Raw genomic sequence first — 20,708 nt, 5'->3', positions numbered from 1 at the left:
TTGGAATCTAGGAGTAGAACCGTGTCATTCCCCTCCCTGACCATCCCCTCATCCCTGGCCTCCCCCCTCTCCCTGGCCATACCCCCCCCCCCCCCCCGTCCCAGGCCATCCCCTCTCTCCCTGGCCATCCCCCCTCTCCCTGGCCATCCCCCCTCTCCCTGGCCATCCCCCCTCTCCCTGGCCATCCCCTCTCTCCCTGGCCATCCCCCCTCTCCCTGGCCATCCCCTCTCTCCCTGGCCATCCCCTCTCTCCCTGGCCATCCCCCCTCTCCCTGGCCATCCCCTCTCTCCCTGGCCATCCCCTCTCTCCCTGGCCATCCCCCCTCTCCCTGGCCATCCCCCCTCTCCCTGGCCATCCCCTCTCTCCCTGGTGATCCCTTCTCTCCCTGGCCATCACCCCTCTCCCTGGCCATCCCCCCTCTCCCTGGCCATCCCTTCTCTCCCTGGCCATCCCCTCTCTCCCTGGCCATCCCTTCTCTCCCTGGCCATCCCCTCTCTCCCTGACCATCCCCCTCTCCCTGGCCATCCCCCCTCTCCCTGGCCATCCCTTCTCTCCCTGGCCATCCCCCCTCTCCCTGGCCATCCCCTCTCTCCCTGACCATCCCCCATCTCCCTGGCCATCCCCCCTCTCCCTGGCGATCCCTTCTCTCCCTGGCCATCCCCCCTCTCCCTGGCCATCCCCTTTCTCCCTGAGCATCCCCCCTCTCCCTGGCCATCCCCCCTCTCCCTGGCCATCCCCCCTCTCCCTGGCCATCCCCTCTCTCCCTGGCCATCCCCTCTCTCCCTAGCCATCCCCCCTCTCCCTGGCCATCCCCTCTCTCCCTGGCCATCCCCCCTCTCCCTGGCCATCCCCTCTCTCCCTGGCCATCCCCCGTCTCCCTGGCCATCCCCCCTCTCCCTGGCCATCCCCCCACTCCCTGGCCATCCCCCCTCTCCCTGGCCATCCCTTCTCTCCCTGGCCATCCCCCCTCTCCCTGGCCATCCCCTCTCTCCCTGACCATCCCCCCTCTCCCTGGCCATCCCCCCTCTCCCTGGCCATCCCTTCTCTCCCTGGCCATCCCCTCTCTCCCTGGCCATCCCCCCTCTCCCTGGCCATCCCCCCTCTCCCTGACCATCCCCCCTCTCACTGGCGATCCCTTCTCTCCCTGGCCATCCCCCCTCTCCCTGGCCATCCCCCCTCTCCCTGGCCATCCCCCCTCTCCCTGGCCATCCCCCCTCTCCCTGGCGATCCCTTCTCTCCCTGGCCATCCCCCCTCTCCCTGGCGATCCCCTCTCTCCCTGACCATCCCCCCTCTCCCAGGCGATCCCTTCTCTCCCTGGCCATCCCCCCTCTCCCTGGCCATCCCCTCTCTCCCTGGCCATCCCCCCTCTCCCTGGCCATCCCCCCTCTCCCTGACCATCCCCCCTCTCCCTGACCATCCCCCCTCTCCCTGGCGATCCCTTCTCTCCCTGGCCATCCCCCCTCTCCCTGACCATCCCCCCTCTCCCTGGCGATCCCTTCTCTCCCTGGCGATCCCTTCTCTCCCTGGCCATCCCCCCTCTCCCTGGCCATCCCCCCTCTCCCTGACCATCCCCTCTCTCCCTGGCCATCCCCCCTCTCCCTGGCGATCCCTTCTCTCCCTGGCCATCCCCCCTCTCCCTGGCCATCCCCCCTCTCCCTGACCATACCCCCTCTCCCTGGCCATCCCCTCTCTCCCTGGCCATCCCCTCTCTCCCTGACCATCCCCTCATCCCTGGCCATCCCCTCTCTCCCTGGCCATCCCCTCTCTCCCTGGGCATTCCCTCTCTCCTTGGCCATCCCCTCTCTCCTTGGCCATCCCCTCTCTCCCTGGCCATCCCCTCTCTCCCTGGGCATCCCCTCATCCCTGGCCATCCCCTCTCTCCCTGGCCATCCCCTCTCTCCCTGACCATCCCCTCTCTCCTTGGCCATCCCCTCTCTCTCTGACCATCCCCTCATCCCTGGCCATCCCCTCTCTCCCTGGCCATCCCCTCTCTCCCTGGGCATCCCCTCTCTCCTTGGCCATCCCCTCTCTCCTTGGCCATCCCCTCTCTCCCTGGCCATCCCCTCTCTCCCTGACCATCCCCTCGCTTCCTGGCCATCCCCTCTCTCCCTGGCCATCCCCTCTCTCCCTGGCCATCCCCTCTCTCCCTGGGCATCCCCTCTCTCCCTGGCCATCCCCTCTCTCCCTGGCCATCCCCTCTCTCCCTGGCCATCCCCTCTCTCCCTGGGCATCCCCTCGCTTCCTGGCCATCCCCTCTCTCCCTGGCCATCCCCTCTCTCCCTGGGCATCCCCTCTCTCCCTGGCCATCCCCTCTCTCCCTGGGCATCCCCTCGCTTCCTGGCCATCCTCTTGAGACTTTTCTTCAGTCCAACAAACAGGCACCTTTACAGAGGGCTCGTCATAAAACTTCATTCGGGTCCCATTTCTGAACAATACAGAGCTTCTTAAAACTGCTGGCATAACGAGCTTAAATTGCTGTCCTCATTCTTCGTTTCAAGGTGAATGATTCTTCCGGCTCTGAAGCCAGGGAAATGCTCCTTCTTAATGGCGGGGCCATTAGTTACACCTGCCCTTCGAGACCCGAGGGCAGAGGCCCTGGCCCCTGAGGGGACTCCTGTTAGGAAATATTGAAGCCAGAGCGCCAGGCTACTTCCATGGCGATTAGATCCCAGGTAGGGAATTTATCTCTCCCCAAATGACCCTGTTCCTCAAACCCCTGTGCTTCATGTGGTGGAAAGAAAAGCTGTGCTTAATAGGGACCTTTAACCAAATAGAGTTTAATGCTTTGATCCATAAACAATCAACATAAAATCTCTTCTGCTTCTCCGCTGTGGGAAATGGAGGGGCCTGTCTCTTTATTGACAGGAAACAGGAGCACAGAGCTGCTCTGTAGTAGTTTTGTTGACCTGATGGATGTTGTGCAGAAAGAGAAATGGGGGTTGGGGCCACCGGGTGTCCAGTCACTCGAGGGTCCTCGCGTACATCACGCTGGGTCCTCTGGACAGTTATGCTGACGACGACTAATGGGCATCACCAGCTGTGAGCCCCAGGGCTGGTTATGTTAAATAATGGGGGGCTGTGACCGGCATTTTCCCCTCGTCCGTCTCTTCACGCCCGGAAAACATTTTAATCTTTATCTGGAAATTGCTGCACCTTTCTCATCCCTCATTCTACCTATCACTCTACATCTCTCATTATAGGTGTGTTTGAAAAGACCATTTGTTAAAACAATGCAGCCTTTTAGAAATGGTTTATTGAATTCAGGAGGGTGAAGTCCATTTCGGTTTCTTAATTATAGCCATATCAATTCCATTATTATTCGTTGAGCACCTACCGTATGCCTAGGACTCTTTGTTAGCAAGTTTAATTCCTCTCACAGGGCTTCAGAGCCATCCACTTAAAAAGCAAACCCCGTAGAATGAGAAAAGAGTAATTCCCTTAATTTACAGATAAGGGCCCAGGAGTTAAGTAACTAGTTCAAGTCTGTGAGGAGCCCAGGCAGGGAGCTGTCCGCTGCCTTGGTGCTGATTAAGGGGTTGTCTTGTTACAAATCCATCACCTACTCTTACACTGTTTCACACCCGCCATAGGAGAAATGCATTCTGAAAACTGAATTCACTCCAAATGCCATATGTAGCAAGATAAAATGCAAGTATGTGAATAAATAACACGTACGTAAAGTATAATGTAAATGAAGCACGTAGTGTTGTGTTCATGTGCTCATAGACTTGTCATAGCTTCTTTCTTCTTTTGGCGGTTGGGGCACTTTTCATTGCTTTGCGGCCTCGCAGTTAAAATCCCATGGCCCTGGTACCTCAGAGCTGGAAGGCAGGTCCCCTTGTCTCTGTCCATTTCAGCACTCGCCCGAGAGGATCTTCTGACCAGAACACGTGTGGCGGTGCGACTTGTCGACAGGAATGGCGACACAGGGCAGGGCAGTTGTATGACACACGTTCAGAAGGGAAAGAGCGGCCTGCCTCAGGTGGCTCGATTGTTTCCTCCTGGTACTGTTGACAATCATGACTTGTTGCATTAAGAAAAATTTAATTTCGTTCGACATGTAAAGATACCAGAATCGTACATGTCTACACGCATGTGCACATGCACGGATCCGTCGCCCTGCGGTGCTCTGGCTCAGGAGCAGGCATCAGGCCTGGCTCAGCCGCTGCGCTGGGGTGCCATCCTGTGCCTCCCTCCCCTCCGGCTCCGGTTCCCACATCCGTGCCACGTGGGCATAACTGGACGGTCCTTCTGACCCCTTCCGCGGCTGGCCCTGTTTTGTGCATTTTTGTTGCCTGAAGACCTGCATGGAGGGAAGAAGTCACTGGAGCAAATTGAATCATGAGGACACAGAGTTCTTCGAGAGCTGAAAAATAAGATGGTTGTCTGGGGAAGATGAATAGCAAGCACCCCCATTTCCATGGCTCTTCCTGTGCCATCCTCATTAAAAGCGTTTCTGGGCCTCTCAGTTCTGCGTAACAGGCTCAAGGTCATTAAATCACTTTATGGATCATTTGTTTAATGGGACCCAACTAAAAATTAAGGAGCACATGACTCAGTGTTCATAAAACAAATGTTTTAAATGAACAGATTTATTCTCGTCTTTGCACCTTGCCGGATGCAGAGCCGTCAGGAGGTTAGAGACCGATGTTCCGCTTGGGCGCTCAGAAGCTGATGACGCCTGTTGAATACCTTTGATAAAGATGAACGTTTTTATACTCTGTGCCCATTACCAGAGCATTCATCATCGGGGCTGCAGCTCGCACAGCTGAGGGGGAGCAGATGTCGAGTTGCTGCTGTCTGTGATCACAGTGGGTCACGCTGGGGGGGGCGTGGAGGGGGGCCGGGGGCTGTAGAACCTCCGGTCCCCACAGCTGATCTGCACGGTGACGGCCCGCCGGGCTGGCCGCCTCTCTTGCAGGCAGCCGGGACCGCTGTCCTAGCTGGTCCTGCTCCCATAGGTTATGTCTGTGCCTCGACTCCTAGCTAGCGGCAGTGATAAGTACCGAAGTCACAGGTCTGGTCGGAGACAGCGGGGCCTGGCTTCTGCCTTCCGTGCTGAACACCAGGCCATCAGAGTGAGCGATGGCACTTGAGGTCTGTGACATCTGCCTCCTGGCGCGCTCCAGACCGCGCCGCCGATAGCAGCCGGGCGCGAGCCACATCTGCCGCTTAAGATGTCCCGGAGGCCGCGGTTAAACACAAGCACAGGATCATTGCGGAGGTTAATTTTAATAATGCCGCTTTGTCTGAGCTATCACCGCGACATGACTTCCGTCTAGAAATGGCTAATGTATCCGTCACCTCGTGTTTTCCACGCCAAGTCTCTGAAACGCAGTTTTACGCTCACAGTCCATGGCAGTCTGGGTGCCCCCTTTTCTTTTTCTTTCTTTTTTTTTAAAATGTATTTTTATTGATTTCAGAGAGGAAGGGAGAGGGGGAGAGAGAAAGAAAAGCATCAATGATGAGAGGGAATCATGGATCGGCTGCCTCCTGCACGCACCACACTGGGGATCGAGCCCGCAACCTGGGCCTGTGCCCTGACTGGGAATCGAACCGTGACCTCCTGGTTCCTAGGTCGGCGCTCAACCGCTGACCCACGCTGGCCTGGCCAGGCGCACCATTTCCGTCAGAGGTCCTTGGTCTGTTTTTAAAATACGTTTGATACCATCGACCAAAGAAAGGAAGATTTACAGACCCAAGTTGTTCAAAATAGTTGTTTCCAAAATTGAACCAAGTATCATTTTTTACATTTAAATGTAAATGACTTAAAAGTCAGTACAATGACACACTTCCCTCCTCAGGGGCGCTGCCCGCTGGGTCCCGGCATTAGCCTGTCCGTGCATTTGGGTGGGAAAGGCTGACGGGTGTAACATTATTCCTGTTGTTGTAATTGAAGCTGCAGTTGCTGGGTGCTCTCTGTTTGCCACAGACACACATTGCCATGGAATTCTCACAGCACCCCAAGAGGGGAACAGCAGCCCCCCTCCCCCCAGATCCGCAGCATCAAGGCATGGAGCGTTCTCAGTGACTTGCCCCAGACCCAAAGCCCCTTCCTGACGGGGGTGACAGGCCGCCCCGAGTGCGCTGATCGCTCCCCGGCCCCGCGGAGACCCGGGCTCTGGCCGCTGGTCGAGCAGTTGTTGCAGGTTTTCCAAGCGGCTGTCTGTGGCGATTTATTTGAAATACAAGGTCTGCTTTTGCTTGTGATGGTCAGATTCCCAGGCCATCTGTTTTGTGCCTGAAGGGACCATGGACACAAATCGTCACAGAAACGACATTCTGTTCATGGGGGGCGGGGAAGGGCATTCCGGACACTGAGCTGGGGCCTCGGCGAGTGACAGGAGCTTGTCCTTGCCTGCTGGGACGGAGCGTCATGCTTTCCCGTGGGTCACTGCAGGGTGCGTGTGCATGTGAGTGGTGGTGTGTGCATGTGTGTGGTATGTATGCATGTGTGTGTTGAGTGTGTGTGTTTCTTTTTGTGTGTGTGCTATATGTGTTTTTGTGTATCTGTGAGTCTTTTGAGTCTGTATGTCTGTTGAGTGTGTGTGTGTCTGTGTGTGTATCTGTGTCCACGTGTGTGTCTCTGTGTGTCTCTGTGTGTATTTGTATGTGTCTGTGTCTACGTGTGTATCTGTGTCTCTGTGTGTATTTGTATGTGTCTGTTTCTGTGTGTGTGTATCTGTGTGTGTCTGCGTGTGTATCTATGTATGTATCTGTGTCTCTGTGTGTCTCTATGTGTATCTGTGTGTCTGCGTGTGTGTATCTGTATCTGTGTTTCTCTGTGTATGTCTATGTATCTGTGTGTGTATGTGTGTGTCTGTGTGTCTGCATGTGTGTGTGTGTGTGTGTGTGTGCATGTGCGCATGCTCACTGAGGAAAAGAGCTCTCTTCCCGGCCAGACGGAGTTTGCATGGTTCCTTTGCCCACGTTCATTTTTCATCCTGAAGCCGCGCACCTGTTAACGTGGCGAGGGGGGACCTGCAGTCTCGGACAGCCTGTTCCGTCCTTGGAAGACACCAGAGGCACAGCAGCATCCTCACGAGCTCTCCCTGGCCTTGCTGGTGACCCAGTTTCCCTGGCCGGCGTCCAGGCTGATCAGACGGCCGTGTGCAGGCCACGTGCACGCGTGTGTGAGTCTCGGTGTACGTGCAGGGGCTGCTCGCACTGATGAGAAGCAGGCTTCTCTCACGGAGACTGCACCCCAGTAGGGGAGGCAGATGAGAGGACCAACGGCAACTCACAGAGGAGCAGGAGCCGGCACCCGGGGCCGCCGGGCCCTCTGTCCCTGGAGGCCTGCCTGAGATGCCGGGTGAGGTCAGTGCCACCTGAGGAAGCCGGGGCCTCCGGTGACCTGTCCTGGGGTGTGTGTGGTCCGGGACTGGGGCTCTGTCCGTGGCCTAGGAGGTGGTGGCTGCTTTCCCAAGTCCTGCGAACATTGTCCTACTCCCCATCTCCCCGCGTCGTCTTTACCCGCCGTTGCTGGGGTGGATACTAAAAACGTCCAGTTGTCACGCTCGAGTTTGAGTGTTCTCGAGGGGCTCAGAGAAAGAAATGTCATTACACAGGACAACTGCAGCGACATTTCCTAAAGTTGTGTTGTTTCTCGTCAAGAGAGGCCGGTAACAGACAGCTCACCCTGGGCTGGGCATGGGGGGCGGTCCCTCCAGGGAGCCCGGCTGGCCGACAGCGTCTCCCACTGAAGATGGACAGGGCAGCCGTGGCCTCCTCACCCGGAGTAATCCTGACAAATGACACAAACACACTCAATTACCTCTGAGAGCAGGCAGGTCCCCGGCAGCTCGTCCAGCATGACGGGTGAATGGGGCGGTGAGGGATGGAGTCTGGCCGGGGCCCTAGCCAAATTGGCTCATTGGAAAGAGCATCGGCCTGCTACTGAAGGGTTCTGGGTTCAATTCCAGTCAAGGACAGGGGCCTCAATTCCAGGCTCAATCCCTGGTCCTGGTCAGGGCAGGTGTGAGGGTAACCAGTCAGTGTCTCTCACATCGATGTTTCTCTCCCAGTCCCTCTCCCTTACACACTCTCTAAAAATCAATGGAAAAAATATCTTCAGGTGAGGTTAAAAAAACAAAGAAAAAAGTTTGGCCGGGGCATGTGGGCCCCAGAGCCTGAGTGGCCACTTCCGCCAGCTGAGTCGGGAGCGGGATTCCTCGATGTGGCAGGATGGGGCGCGGGCACGTCCCCAGGGCTGCCAGCCCCCAGGCCTCTGCCCCCCGGGTCCCTGCTGAGCTTTCGGGAGCAGCCTGCCCGCTTCCACAGTGGCTGTGTTCCTTCGTCCCGTTGGCCCGTTTTTCTGCACCTGCTCAGATCTTCATGGGCCTGACTTCTCCCTGTGAGGTGTCCTGGCGGTTTGGCGTCGCCGAGGAAGGGCAGTGGCCCGGCTGGCTCCACAGCCCAGCACGGGGGGGGAGGGGTACAAGGAGCGCATGTTGGGCAGGGGGTGAGGCACTGAATTGGTAGGCGCAGCTCGTAAAGCTCCCGCCATGTCTGTGTGTCTGTGTGTGTCTGTGTGTGCACTGTGGGAGATGTGTGCTCGCAGGCATGTGCATAATCCCGTCTTACCCGCAGTGTCTGTGTGTCTGTGTGCGCACTGTGGGAGATGTGTGCTCGCAGGCATGTGCATAATCCCGTCTTATCCGCGGGGGCTGCGTTCCAGGCCCCCCGTGGAGGCCGGAAACTGCAGGTAGAACTGAACCTGTGTACACGGTGGTGACTCCTGCTGGGGCGGCTTGTCATGCTCTCACAGGCTTCCTGTGGGGAGGTTCCGTTTATAAGTTAGGCTCAGGGAGGGAGTAACAGCAATGACAATGAGATCAAACAATGATAACCATGTACTAGCAAAGGTGATGTGTGCGCGGTCTCGCTCCCTCGGAATATCACGTTGTTCTGTGCCGACAGCGTGGCTACGCTGGACAAAGGGGTGGTTCACGTCCCGGGCGGGAAGGAGCAGCAGGTGCAAGATGTCACCCTGCTGCTCAGAAGGGCACGCGGTTTAAAACGTGTGAGTTGTTTACATTTGGGGGTTTCCACGCATTGTTCAGTGACCACGGTTGACCCGGTCACTGAAACCGGGAAAGCACCGTGTGGGTAAGGGCGCCGCACGTGTTTGTGATGCTGTGTGGCCGCACGGAGCCTCCCGTGTGCATCCGTGCACCTGCCAGCGTGGTGTGAATGAGTCAGTCACGTGGCAATAGAAGCGGTTCCTCCTCGTCCGGTCGCCTGACGTCCCCAGACGTCGTCGGTGGGCGGAGTGTACGTGGGACGCCCTTGAGGGCCGTCCACGTGCCTTGAACAAGCTCCGGCCGACCCGGGGCATTGCGTGGCCCTGCTGACCCGCACCCCTGTCCCCGCAGACTGCAGGGAGCTCCTGCTGCCCATGATGACGGACCAGCTCAAGTACCACCTGGAGCGGCAGGAGGACCTGGAGGCCTGCTGCCAGCTGCTCAGCAACGTGCTGGAGGTGCTGTCCCGCAAGGACGTGGTGAGCAGGCCCCGTCCCGGATCCCCCCAAACCCTACCCCACGGGCCCCGTCCCGGATCCCCCCAAATCCTACCCCACGGGCCCCATCCCAGATCCCCCCAAACCCCACCCCATGGGCCCGTCCCGGATCCCCCCAAACCCTACCCCACGGGCCTCGTCCCGGAGCCCCCCTGACCCCACCCCACGGGCCCGTCCCGGATCCCCCCAACCCCACCCCACGGGCCCCGTCCCGGATCCCCCCAAACCCTACCCCACGGGCCTCGTCCCGGAGCCCCCCTGACCCCACCCCACGGGCCCGTCCCGGATCCCCCCAAACCCTACCCCACGGCCCTGTCCCGGATCCCCCAAACCCCACCCCACGGGCCCCGTCCCGGATCCCCCCAGACCCCACTCCACGGGCCCATCCCGGAGCCCTCCAGACCCCACCCCACGGGCCCCGGCCCCGATCCCCCCAATCCCTACCCCACGGGCCTTGTCCCGGAGCCCCCCAAACCCCACCCCACGGGCCCCATCCCAGATCCCCCCAAACCCCAACCCACGGGCCCCGTCCCGGATCCCCCCAAACCCCGCCCCACGGGCCCCGTCCTGGATCCACCCAATCCCCACGGTGGGAGGCCTTGTCCTGGGGCCCACACAAACCCCGCCCTGCAGACCTCGTTCTGGGATCCGCCAAAAACCCCACGGTGGGAGGCCCCGTCCCGGGGGCCATGCACACCCCTCCTGGGACAAAGGCCCACGGATTCATTCCTAAATAAATGGCCTTAATTTAAGGGGTTGTCTATAAAGTTGCACCTTCAAATTACTTTTTTCCATGTGTGAGGTGTGCTAAATATAATTATAAACATAATGTGATTTATCTAATAAACATTACACTACAGTGCTTATCCTTCCACATTAAATATATTTATTGTTTAATTTCTTTCCTACAACTTCTCAGCTAAATGTCTCTCAAGAGTTAGATTTTAATTCTCACCGTCAGACAAAGGCCTTGATGATAAAAACTAGAAATGAGCAAAAGGAGGCTAATTGTCTGCTTTTTTTCCGTTCTTATCTTGTTAACGTCCAACAGGCACGCAGGTGCTTTCGTTTTGTGTTTAAGTCACTGGCCTTCTGAGAGTTTTGAGGGGGGCAGCTGTCTGCTCTTCCCCGCTCCCCGGCCCCTCTCCCCGGGGCGATTTCTTCCTGGGATTCCGTAGCTAGCTTGTGTTTTGTAAATTGGATTTCCTTTTGCGTGTCTAATTACTCCACTACCTTTCCCTAATCCACCGTTAGTGCAGCCCTGGGGAAAAGTCTGACCCTAGCCTTCCCCATCCCCACGGACCCACCACATATATGTGCGCACACGTGTGCACACACGTGCCATCGTTGGTCCTCCAGGTGTGTCTGGAAACATGTGCAGGGCCTTGATTGTCTGAGCCCTGAGCCCTGGACAGACGGGTGGGATTTTGAAGTCAGCAGGGCTGGCTCGTGGCTCTATCCCACATGACCTCCAGCACCTTCCCAGTCCACACTCACACACTCTCACACACTCACACACACACACTCACACACACCCTCACACACTCTCACACACACAGTCTCACACTCACACACACAGTCTCACACTCACATACACTCACACACACAGTCTCACACTCACACACTCACACACACAGTCTCACACTCACATACACTCACACACACAGTCTCACACTCACACACTCACACACACAGTCTCACACTCACACACTCACACACACAGTCTCACACTCACACACACTCACACACACACACACTCACATACACTCACACACACACACACACACACCCTCACACTCACACACTCTCACACACACAGTCTCACACTCACACACTCACACACACAGTCTCACACTCACATACACTCACACACACACACACTCACACACACTCACACACACACACACACACACTCCTGCCTGCACACTTCCTCCTGCCCGGCTCCTTCTTTCGGAGCCTGGTTCGTGCCCTCAGACGCAGAGGTCAGAATGAACTCATTCTCGGGGTGACGGCCACACCGGGTGTGGCTCTGAAAGGGTGGGAGCCTCCACCCACAGGGCAGCAGCCCCCCGGGTTCCAGTCCAGGGCTCCCCTGTTTCTGTTGGGGAGAGTCTGGGAGGAGAGGGGTCCAGTGGCCAGACCTCCCGGAGGACGGGGTGCCCACCCTGGCTTTGTGCGGAAGTGACTGGAGAACCTACTTGCGCACGTTCCGAGTTCTGAGGAGAGTCCCGCACCCCATCACTCGCTGAGTAGAAGACCGCGTGTCTGCGGTGGCGAGGCCCTGCCCTCTGGTTTCGGTCGCTCGCTGAGCACGTGTGCGCACTCCGTCCAGTGCTGGCCCCGGCCCCCGGGACTGGCCCGCAGGCCTGTGGGCGGTGGGACCCGCCTGAGGCCACGGCCTGGAAACCAGTGGCGGGCTGACCAGGGACCACGCACGTGCTGTTTCCACAGATTTGCTTTCATTTGTAAGGTTTGCCTCCACGACATGCCCATGCTTATGTAACAAATGATCGTTCATGGACAGTAATTAATAACACGGCTCGAGCTTTCTCTGCGAGGCTTGTGCCTCTGGCCGGGGCAGCGTTTCCTCTCATGCGGGTTAGAGCCGACTCACTCTTCCGGGGGTCGGCACGCGTGTGGTGGGCGCCGGTCCGGGCGCCGGTCCTCACTGCCCTGTCCTCCCGCAGGGCCCCACCCAGCGGCATGTGCAGGTCATCATGGAGCGGCTCCTCCGGACGGTGAACCGCACGGTCATCTCCATGGGCCGGGACTCGGAGCTCATCGTAAGTGCGGGGCGTCGCCGGGCGCCCCTGTGGCGGGGCCACTCTCGCCCGGCAGCCTTTCCTCTCCGCTGACCGCCCGCCTGGGCCTTGCTTCCGAAACTGTCACTTGAAATGGAGCTTCTTTCCCTACAAATTCGCGAGCGGGGAGGCGCTTGGGTTGCCCTCTTTTGCCGTCTGGTGTGTAAAATGGGCTCGTCTCCCACCGTGTGGGAGCACGCGTGGACACAGAGGGTGAGCCGTGGGACAGTTTAGAGACAAGCATTGGGTGCTGGTTTCCCGTGACTTCCTTCCGGCAAAGGGTGTGCTTTCTTCTCCGCCCTCGTTCTGCGGGCAGTTTCTTTCCACCTGTTTACACGGAAGATGCCAGGAATGAAATTTTATACCAGGACTAACAAGTAATCGAGGTCCTGCAGCTCAGCTGTTTCATTTCTACTCGCATGTACCGTAGACGCTTCTCCCATACGGGTCATCGCGGCACGGAATGCCGTCTATTTGGGGGGAGTTTCTAAGAATAATATGAAACCCCAGTCACGGTGCCTGCTTCCGAGAGCTGAGCCCTTGGTCCTCACCCCGTCTTCCTGAGTGTGGTTTCTGCGGCGAGGGACGCACGCGGGTCCCATTTCATTTCTTCCCTGTCTAGTCCTTGGTGCCCTTGCCCTAAGCTTGTAGGACGGCCTTTCCCAAAAGTCACTGTCCCATCAAAGACCAGCACACGCAGCGGGCGTTTCCCAGGCCACCAGATGGCACGTCGTCTTCCTGGTGTGACCTCTGCTGCCTCAGGGCCCTCGGTGTCGACCGGGAGGTGACACTCACGTCTCCCCCCACGGCCAAGCCGGAGCGCAGCAGGGGCTCGTGCTGGTGGCGGCGGCGGCGTCACCGTGAAACGGGGGTGGGGCCCGTTGGGTATTTGCACCATCACCCACAGGCCATACAACATGATTAACTCACAAACCCGCCTGCTCTGTGTGGTCAGACATTTGATTAACTCACCCCAATCCCTGGGCACAGCCAGACCACGTGATTTCGGGGGCCCGTGGGCCGGACGTCCCCCTCCCCCGCCACGAAGGACGCAGTTTCGGGGGGAGAAGTGGGTTCATGGCCGCCCGAGTGTGCTTCCCACCAGCGACATGGTCCCGTCTCGTCTCAGAGTTCGGCACAGACGCTCACGGCTTCCTTCTCAGGGTGTAGCTCACTGAGGATGGGACTAAGATGTGTATAAACTAGGACATAAAGTGTTTCCTGTGAATTGGGTTCATTGGCCGTGGGCTTCTCCATTCTGTACGTCAATGCGCCGGCCTCCTCACGTTCCCCACCATTGCTGCTCTGTCATTTGAAACACCTTAGTAGAGGTGGGGGAGATGGGGCCCCACGGAGCGAGACTCGGGGTGGCCCCAGCAGCACCCCCGAGGTCTGGTGACCCTGTCTGGTGGGGGCCGTGCCAGGGGTGCCCGGGGACACCGCCACGCTGGGGAAGTGCTTGAGGGAGCGAAGGACGTGTGGTTTGAAGTCACACCGCGTTTTGTTCTGCTAGGACCCTGTTGGGAGGGGCTGGGTCAGCCAGGCTGTGGGTGCTGATGGCTCAGGGGGTGACGGCGAGTGAGGGCGGGGCTGTCATGGCAGATGGGACATGGCCAGTGACTGGAGAGCTCATCCTGTCTCTGGGTGGGGCTGACCCTGGCTGTGTGCCCTCGGGGCACAGCCCCCTGGCCGGCAGTTAAACCGGGAGTACAGGAAGGGAGGCGGGGAGCCCGTGAGGGTTTGGACGGGCCCTGGACTTGGGGAGGTGGTGGGACCTGCTCCTGGCGTAGCCGTGGGTATAAGGCAGGGAGAATGGAGTGCGGTGTCTTCCCAGCCTGTAGCCCAGGCGTGTATGGACGTGGCTCAGCTCTCAATTAGAGGCGACAGTGGCTGCGAGAGCCGCCCCTCACCGCGCACTTCTCCTGTGCCGGGCGCTGGCGGCTGACGGGCGATCCACTGTCAGCCTCACCTTCTCCGTGTGGTGACGGCTTCCAGGCCCTCAGCCTTAGGAGCAGGCTTAGTGTCCTGTTAGTTCTGGGCAGTGGCCACGGGGGTCAGGTGCCCTTGTCCCAGGGGCAGGTGGCCTGATCAGCAGTTGGGAAGGAGGCCAGGCCCCCGCCCCCATGTCCCTTCGCTGGAGTCGCGCTTGCCCTCGGAGCTGGGTGGGGAGCGAGCAGATGCTGTGAGCAGCACACAGGGTATCCTGCTGGGAGCTTGGCTGCTGCTTCCCGGTGGTCAGACTTCCGTCTGTGAATGGGCCCTTTAAGGACATAATGTAGTGAGAGGGATGCGGAAAGGTTTCTTTGTGGCCTGGGTGCCATCGAGAAGACTGGGAGTTGCCGATTCTCTGAAAGGAACACGCATCCCCTTCCCAGGACAGCTGTGGGCAGACACAGCTGCCGCTCAGGACAGGGAACTCCCCCGACGGTGCCCTCGTCCTCCTGACCACAGGCTGCCTGGCTCCCTCCGCGCCTGTGAGGACAGGGACTTGGTTGCCACCCTGAGCATGGGCTGCGGGGGACACGATGGGGTGGGGAGGGGTTCATTGTCACCACAGCGTCCCTGGGGGGGCAGATGGGACACGCAGGGCTTGCTGTGAGCCTGGCTGGGTCCTGTTTCTTCTCCTTTTTAAAAAAATCTTTATTGTTGAAAGTATTACATATGTTCCCTTTTTCCCCACATCGACCCCCTCCAGCCCGCCCCGCCCCTACCCCAGGCCTTCAGCACCCTATTGTCTGCGTCCATGGGCCATGCTTAGGTGCACACAAGGTCTTGGGCTGATGGCCACCACCCACCCTCCCCGCCTTCCCTCTGAATTTCCACACTCTGTTCCATGCTCCATGTCTCTGGGTCCACTTTGTTCATCAGCTTATTTTGTTCATTAATTCTACATATGAGTGAGATCCTGTGACACTTGTCTTTCTCTGACTGGCTTATGTCACTTAGCATGATACTCTCCAGGTCCCTCCAGGCTGTCTCAAAGGGTGAGAGATCGTTCTTTTCTACTGCTGCGTAGTATCCCATGGTGTAGATGTACCACGGCTTTTATCCACTCATCTGCTGATAGGCACGTGGGCCATGTCCAGATCTGAGCTATGGTAATTGTGCTGCTATGGACCTGGGGGCACCCATTCTTTCTGCTGGGTGTTTGGAGGACCCACCTGCTTTGCTGTTTGGAAAGAGTGTCATTTAAATGCTCGTTCAGTGCACACACCCCTCCTACCAAGACTCCTCACCACATCTTTTCACAAAGACGCTGTCTCCGTGCATGAACACGAGCTTTGCAGTATTTATGCTAATGGAGCTCATGAATAAATGTTCTTTTAAAAAGTGCTGTTCTTAATTTTATTTTCCAAAGAAAGCAGCACCCGATAAAAGCCTCAAATGGGCAGCGTTGGGTTTCCTGTGCGAGAGCCGTCACTGTGTCTCTGAGGGATGTTTGGTAATCAGTCCACTTAGAGGACACGTGGCTTTCGGAAAATCACCCTCACACGGTGAGCGTGTACCTGCTGCTGGGGATGGGGAGGCTCTGAGGGCACAAGGGCAGGGACACGGGTCCTGGGATCTTCCCGAGGCCAGTGGCCCCGGGCCAGAGGGACTGGTGGCCCCTACAGGGCACGGTGTCCTTTGCTGTGTCCAGTGGCTGAGAGCAGGGGACCTCGGGGGCACCAGCCATGGGGGCTGACTCACAGGTATTAGAGACAGTGACCGGCTGCTGTACGTGGTACTCTGGGACTCAGCCTGTTTGCACGGAGGTTACTCTCACCCCTGCCTTTCCCCAGGAACCCTGAGCCCAGGGGGAGCCCCATCTCAGCCACAGGGCTCCCCACCCTTTGCCTGCAGAGACCAGGAAAGGGGGCGTCTGCCCTCCTGGGTGTCCAGGTGGGACTCACCCTTGGAGAAGGGCTCAGCACGGGGCTAGTCTCCATGGAGAGGCGGGCTGCCCAGCCCCCCTGAGGCGTCAGAATTCCGTCAGGGAGGGAGGGGGGAAGCAGGTGGCTGGTCCCCTGGCCCTGGGGCCTGAGAGATGATGAGCTGGAGAGACGCTGTCTGCTGGCCGTGGCATAGGGCCGTGGCAGGACACCGAGTCCCATTGTCTGCGAGCTCCTTCCAGAACCAAGTATTTGCCAGACATCCTGCTGGGAGGCCGCACCTCCTAACGGTGTTCTCTCTCTCTCTCTCTCTCTCTCTCTCTCTCTCTCTCTCTCTCGGAGCCCGATGAAGTTCTTTCCTTTGTCATTATTTTCTTAGATTGACTTCTATTTTCCCAAGTTACCGTGACCACGAAGTAAGTTAAATAGCCACACAGAACATTACCTTTTTTTTTTTTATTTAAAAACTAATAAAGAACTTAGTGACAAGTATAATAATTTAGTCTCTATACGTAATGCCATGGGAACATCTATATAGGAAGGAACACGACTGTTTACCTTGTTTTTTGTATCAAAGTTTTGACTTAAATCTTTCTAAGAGACGCATCATGTTAGTGACACATTGTGATTAAACTACGAAATGCCTTTGGAAATATTTTTTTTTCCTATTCCAAAGAAGGTGTTATTTTTAAATAGGAGTGAGCATATCTTCAGTCTCCTTCAGACTCCGCACATTTTATTTGTGGTTGTTTTGAACCTAGACTGCTCTCACCAGGGACGTCGCTGTGTTTGCGAGGGCGGTGTGGGCGGATTTACCGGGCTCGTTAGAAAGCCGCGCAGCCCCTCGCTTCAGGTCACCCGGAGCTGGGGGTGCTCGGGACACAGGAGAGACAACGTGTCGCGAACATTTTAAACGTTAGTGAAAAACAGTATAAAAGACATGAAACACGTGTTTTCCGTGACACAGTCGCTCTTCCTTCGTGGTTCGGGACCCTCCGCTGCGTCCTTCTTTCGCACAAAAATAGCTCCCCGTCCCGCTGACTGATCTCCAAGGATTCGCGTCCCTTGTGCGGTGTTCCCACGAAAGATGTGTGTTTTCTTGCGATTAAAGCGGGCGGCTGCGGGCCCGCGGGAGGAACTCCCGAAGGATGGCTGCCCGCGTGGTTTCAGGCTCTGCTCTGAGGGCTGACCAAGGCGAGGTCCCTGTAGAAGGGACACACCCGGGAGAGAAGCAGACTCGCTGCTGGGTCAGGAGGGAAACGCAAGGCAAGGAGCAGCTCTCCTTCCAGCGATGCCCGATGCCGGCGGCGGCCCTGCCCGAGGGCACCGCTCCGTTCTGGCAGCTGATCCGCGACGTGTGCGTGTCGGCAGCAGCTTAGATGTCAGACGGTGGGACGGAAACGCGAAGACTCGGTTTTCTCGTATGTTCACAAACTATTCAAAATTTAATTTGTACGGAAAAAAAAAGGCAAAAGGAGATCCCTACTTCTTCATGTGAAAAGCAAAAAAAAAACCCACTGATAGACAAAGTCATTCAATAGACCAGGGGGGTTTGATTTCTATCAAAAGATACTTGCAAAGGAATGAGTGAAAAAATAAAGGAACTCAGATTTGTATTGCAATGTGTAATCAAAAGAGACCTCTGTCCTGGCTTATTGAAAAAATACCTAGAAACCTCTGATTCACAGCTTCCCGCTAGGCATGTCAGGGCGTACAGGTGACGACTAGGTTAGGTGTAGGCGATCCTGGCGGACGACAGTAGCAGCTGAACTAAACACACTGGTGCTCTCTGAGGCAGTGAGGCCGCCCCATTGTTACAAAGCGCGACAGATTGTACCGGACGCCTGCCTGCGCTTTGAGGAACCATGTCTGTAGATTGATTCACAGAGACACTTCCCCGCGGCAGATTCAGCATTTGGCCTTTGGGTATCAAAAGATTAAAAACGAGATCTCAGAAAGCTCAGTGTCCAGTAGCTCTCTGGCCCAGTCACCTGCAGCGGCGACAGGCCTGACCTGACGCTGGGGGGGCTCCTGGCGGCTGGCCGTTGGGAAGTGAGCAGTAAACATGGCGCAGGTGTGGCGATGTGGGGGATGCTGAGTGTCAGGGGTCAGAGACACCCCGAGATGGGGTCGCTTGGCTTAGCGCTACAGCACGTGAAGGCAGATACACATAGAGTCCCATGTGAGAGATGATTCATGGTCTCCGACCACTTGAAAAAATTGTGCTTTCTCCGGAATTTGATGTGCTGAAAACCGCCCCCCGCCCCTGCGTAGTTGCAAAATGAAAGGTAAAAAAATGAAGTCTTTTGCAAACATAAGGCTTGCTTCTCTCTCTCTCTCTCTGTCTTTAAAATGAAGGCTTAGAAGTCGTGATGGGTTTCAGCTGTGCACAGGGGCCGGCCTGCCGACCGCAGGCTGACGTTAACACTCCCCGAGCCGGGTGGGGGCAGCCTCGCTACTTGTCCTCTTTGCCGTAAGCTTTGTTCAGGGTTTCACGTCCCACATCCAAGGACGGCGAGGAGCCGCCGGTAGGCGGCGACAGGACCCCCTCGCTGTCAGTGGTCCGTTAGGACGAAGGCCTTTTTGGTAAACGGGGGCGCCCGCGGCGGCACAGTTCCCTGGGTCCTCTTCGCTTCGGAAAAGGACGGGCTGAACCCCCGTGGGCTCTAAAGATGGCCCGTCGACTCCACACACCACGAGTGTTAAAGGAACCAGAGTTTCCACCTCCCGTGCTTTTTAGATTCCGTTTTGGATTTTTGCTTGGGGGTCGAGGAGTGCGTCTCCTGAGAGTAAGGCGGAGGGGCAACCTGAGATTCCTCAAAGGGGTGGAGGTTCCTCAGAACCGGCTGGAGTTTGTCCTCTTGCTGCTTAAAGTCGAGCTCCACGCTGGAAAGGGGAGAGAGGAATGCGTTAGTGCTTGGCCTTTCCCGTAGAAAGGCCCCCCGAGTGACACGACGGGGTGGCATCCTGCCTGGGCAGCGATCATTCCTACCGTGTTTATACCGTCAGCCCAGGGCCCCATAGTAAGCAGCTGGGTGCAGTGTATTCTTCTACGTCATTGTCAGCTACACTTGACTCGGGGTTAAAGGTACCGATCTCCCTAGCAGTTGGCAGTCCCTGTGTAACTTTTTAAAATTGTATTTTATTTTTTTACTGGAGGCCCAATGCACGAAATTTGTGCAAAGGGCTTGGCCCCCACCGCTGCCGCTGCCGTCTCTGTCTCGGCCCCAGCCACTGCGGCTTCGTCCGGAAGGATGTCCGGTCTAATTAGCATATTCGGTCTAATTAGCATATTATGTTTTTATTATTATAGATTGATTTCAGAGAAGAAGGGAGAGGAAGGGGGAGATAGAAACATCAATGATGAGAGAGAAGCATTGATTGGCTGTCCCTGCACGTCCCTCAGTGGGGATCGAGACCACAACCCGGGCATGCGCCCTGACCGGGAATTGAACCATGACCTCCTGGTTCACAGGTCAGTGCTCAACCACTGAACCATGCTGGCTGGTCTGTGTATAACTTTTGACTCCCCAAGACCTTAACTACTAATAGCCCACTGTGGAACGGAAGCCATGCAGATAGCATAGTTGCTCTACATGTATTTTGTGGGTTACCTGTGTAATATACTGTATTCTTGCAATCAAGTAAGCTAGAGAAAGGGAAATGTTGTCAAGAACATCATAAGGAAGAGAAAAATACACTAATGGTAGTTATTGGGAAAAAAAAAATCTGCTTGTAAGTTCAAACCTGTGTTGTTCAGGGTCGATTCTATGTCAAATAGATTTATTTTCCTAGAAAAACAACTGATTTGCTTTCACTCTGAACCTCTGAGGTGCCAACACACACGGCTGGCGTCAAGTACGTCCAGTCCTGCATAATGGCGTCTCGGTCAAGGACGGCCGCACGTGGGACGGTGGTCCAGAGGTCCAGAGGGTGAAGGCCGAGCTGACCCCTCCTGCTGCCTAGTGACGCCGTAGCCATCACAGCAAGCAGGTACCCAGGTGTTTGTGGGGATGTGGTGTCGGCACCCCTGCCCAGCCCGTCGTATAAAAGTGCACCCCGCACAGCTATGTACATGATACTGATAATGGCCATGAGCGACCACGTGGCTCTGCTGGCTTACGCTTTGCTGCGCTAGACGTTTCATCGATGCTTTAGAGCAGCGGTTCTCAGCCTTCCTAATGCCGCGACCCTTTAATACAGTTCCTAATGCGGTGGTGACCCCCAACCATAAAATCATTTTCGTTGCTACTTCATAACTGTCATTTTGCTGCTGTTATGAGTCATCATGTAAATATCTGATATGCAGGATATATTTTCATTGTGACAAATTGAACATAAAGCATAGTGACTAATCACAAGACCAATATGTAACCATATATGTGTTTTCCGATGGTCTTAGGCGACCCCTGTTAAAGGGTCGTTCGACCCCCGAAAGGGGCCGCGACCCACAGGTTGAGATCCGCTGCTCTAGAGGGTACTTCCTACTCATGAAACGGTGTTGTCTGTGGAA

At 56.7% G+C, this 20,708-nt stretch overlaps 2 protein-coding genes across 3 annotated transcripts in view; one reads left to right on the top strand and one right to left on the bottom strand.

Annotated features, from left to right (window-relative positions):
- Positions 1-20,708, top strand: part of DOCK1 (dedicator of cytokinesis 1) — a 288,665-nt gene that overhangs the window by 110,594 nt on the left and 157,363 nt on the right. For both annotated transcript variants that reach the window (XM_059661723.1, XM_059661724.1), the window contains exons 26-27: positions 9,377-9,504; positions 12,210-12,305. In XM_059661723.1, the coding sequence (XP_059517706.1) occupies positions 9,377-9,504; positions 12,210-12,305 (224 nt within the window). The remainder of the gene's footprint in view (positions 1-9,376; positions 9,505-12,209; positions 12,306-20,708) is intronic.
- Positions 16,824-20,708, bottom strand: part of INSYN2A (inhibitory synaptic factor 2A) — a 36,508-nt gene continuing 32,623 nt past the window's right edge. The window contains exon 4 of the mRNA XM_059661718.1: positions 16,824-19,081. Coding sequence (XP_059517701.1) covers positions 18,898-19,081 — 184 coding nt within the window. The 3' untranslated portion in view covers positions 16,824-18,897. The remainder of the gene's footprint in view (positions 19,082-20,708) is intronic.

Source organism: Myotis daubentonii, chromosome 13 (genome assembly GCF_963259705.1).
Source record: "Myotis daubentonii chromosome 13, mMyoDau2.1, whole genome shotgun sequence".
Classification (NCBI taxonomy): Eukaryota; Metazoa; Chordata; class Mammalia; order Chiroptera; family Vespertilionidae; genus Myotis; species Myotis daubentonii.
The sequence above is the reverse complement of the archived record's forward strand: the minus strand, read 5'-3'. Positions and strand labels throughout refer to the sequence as shown.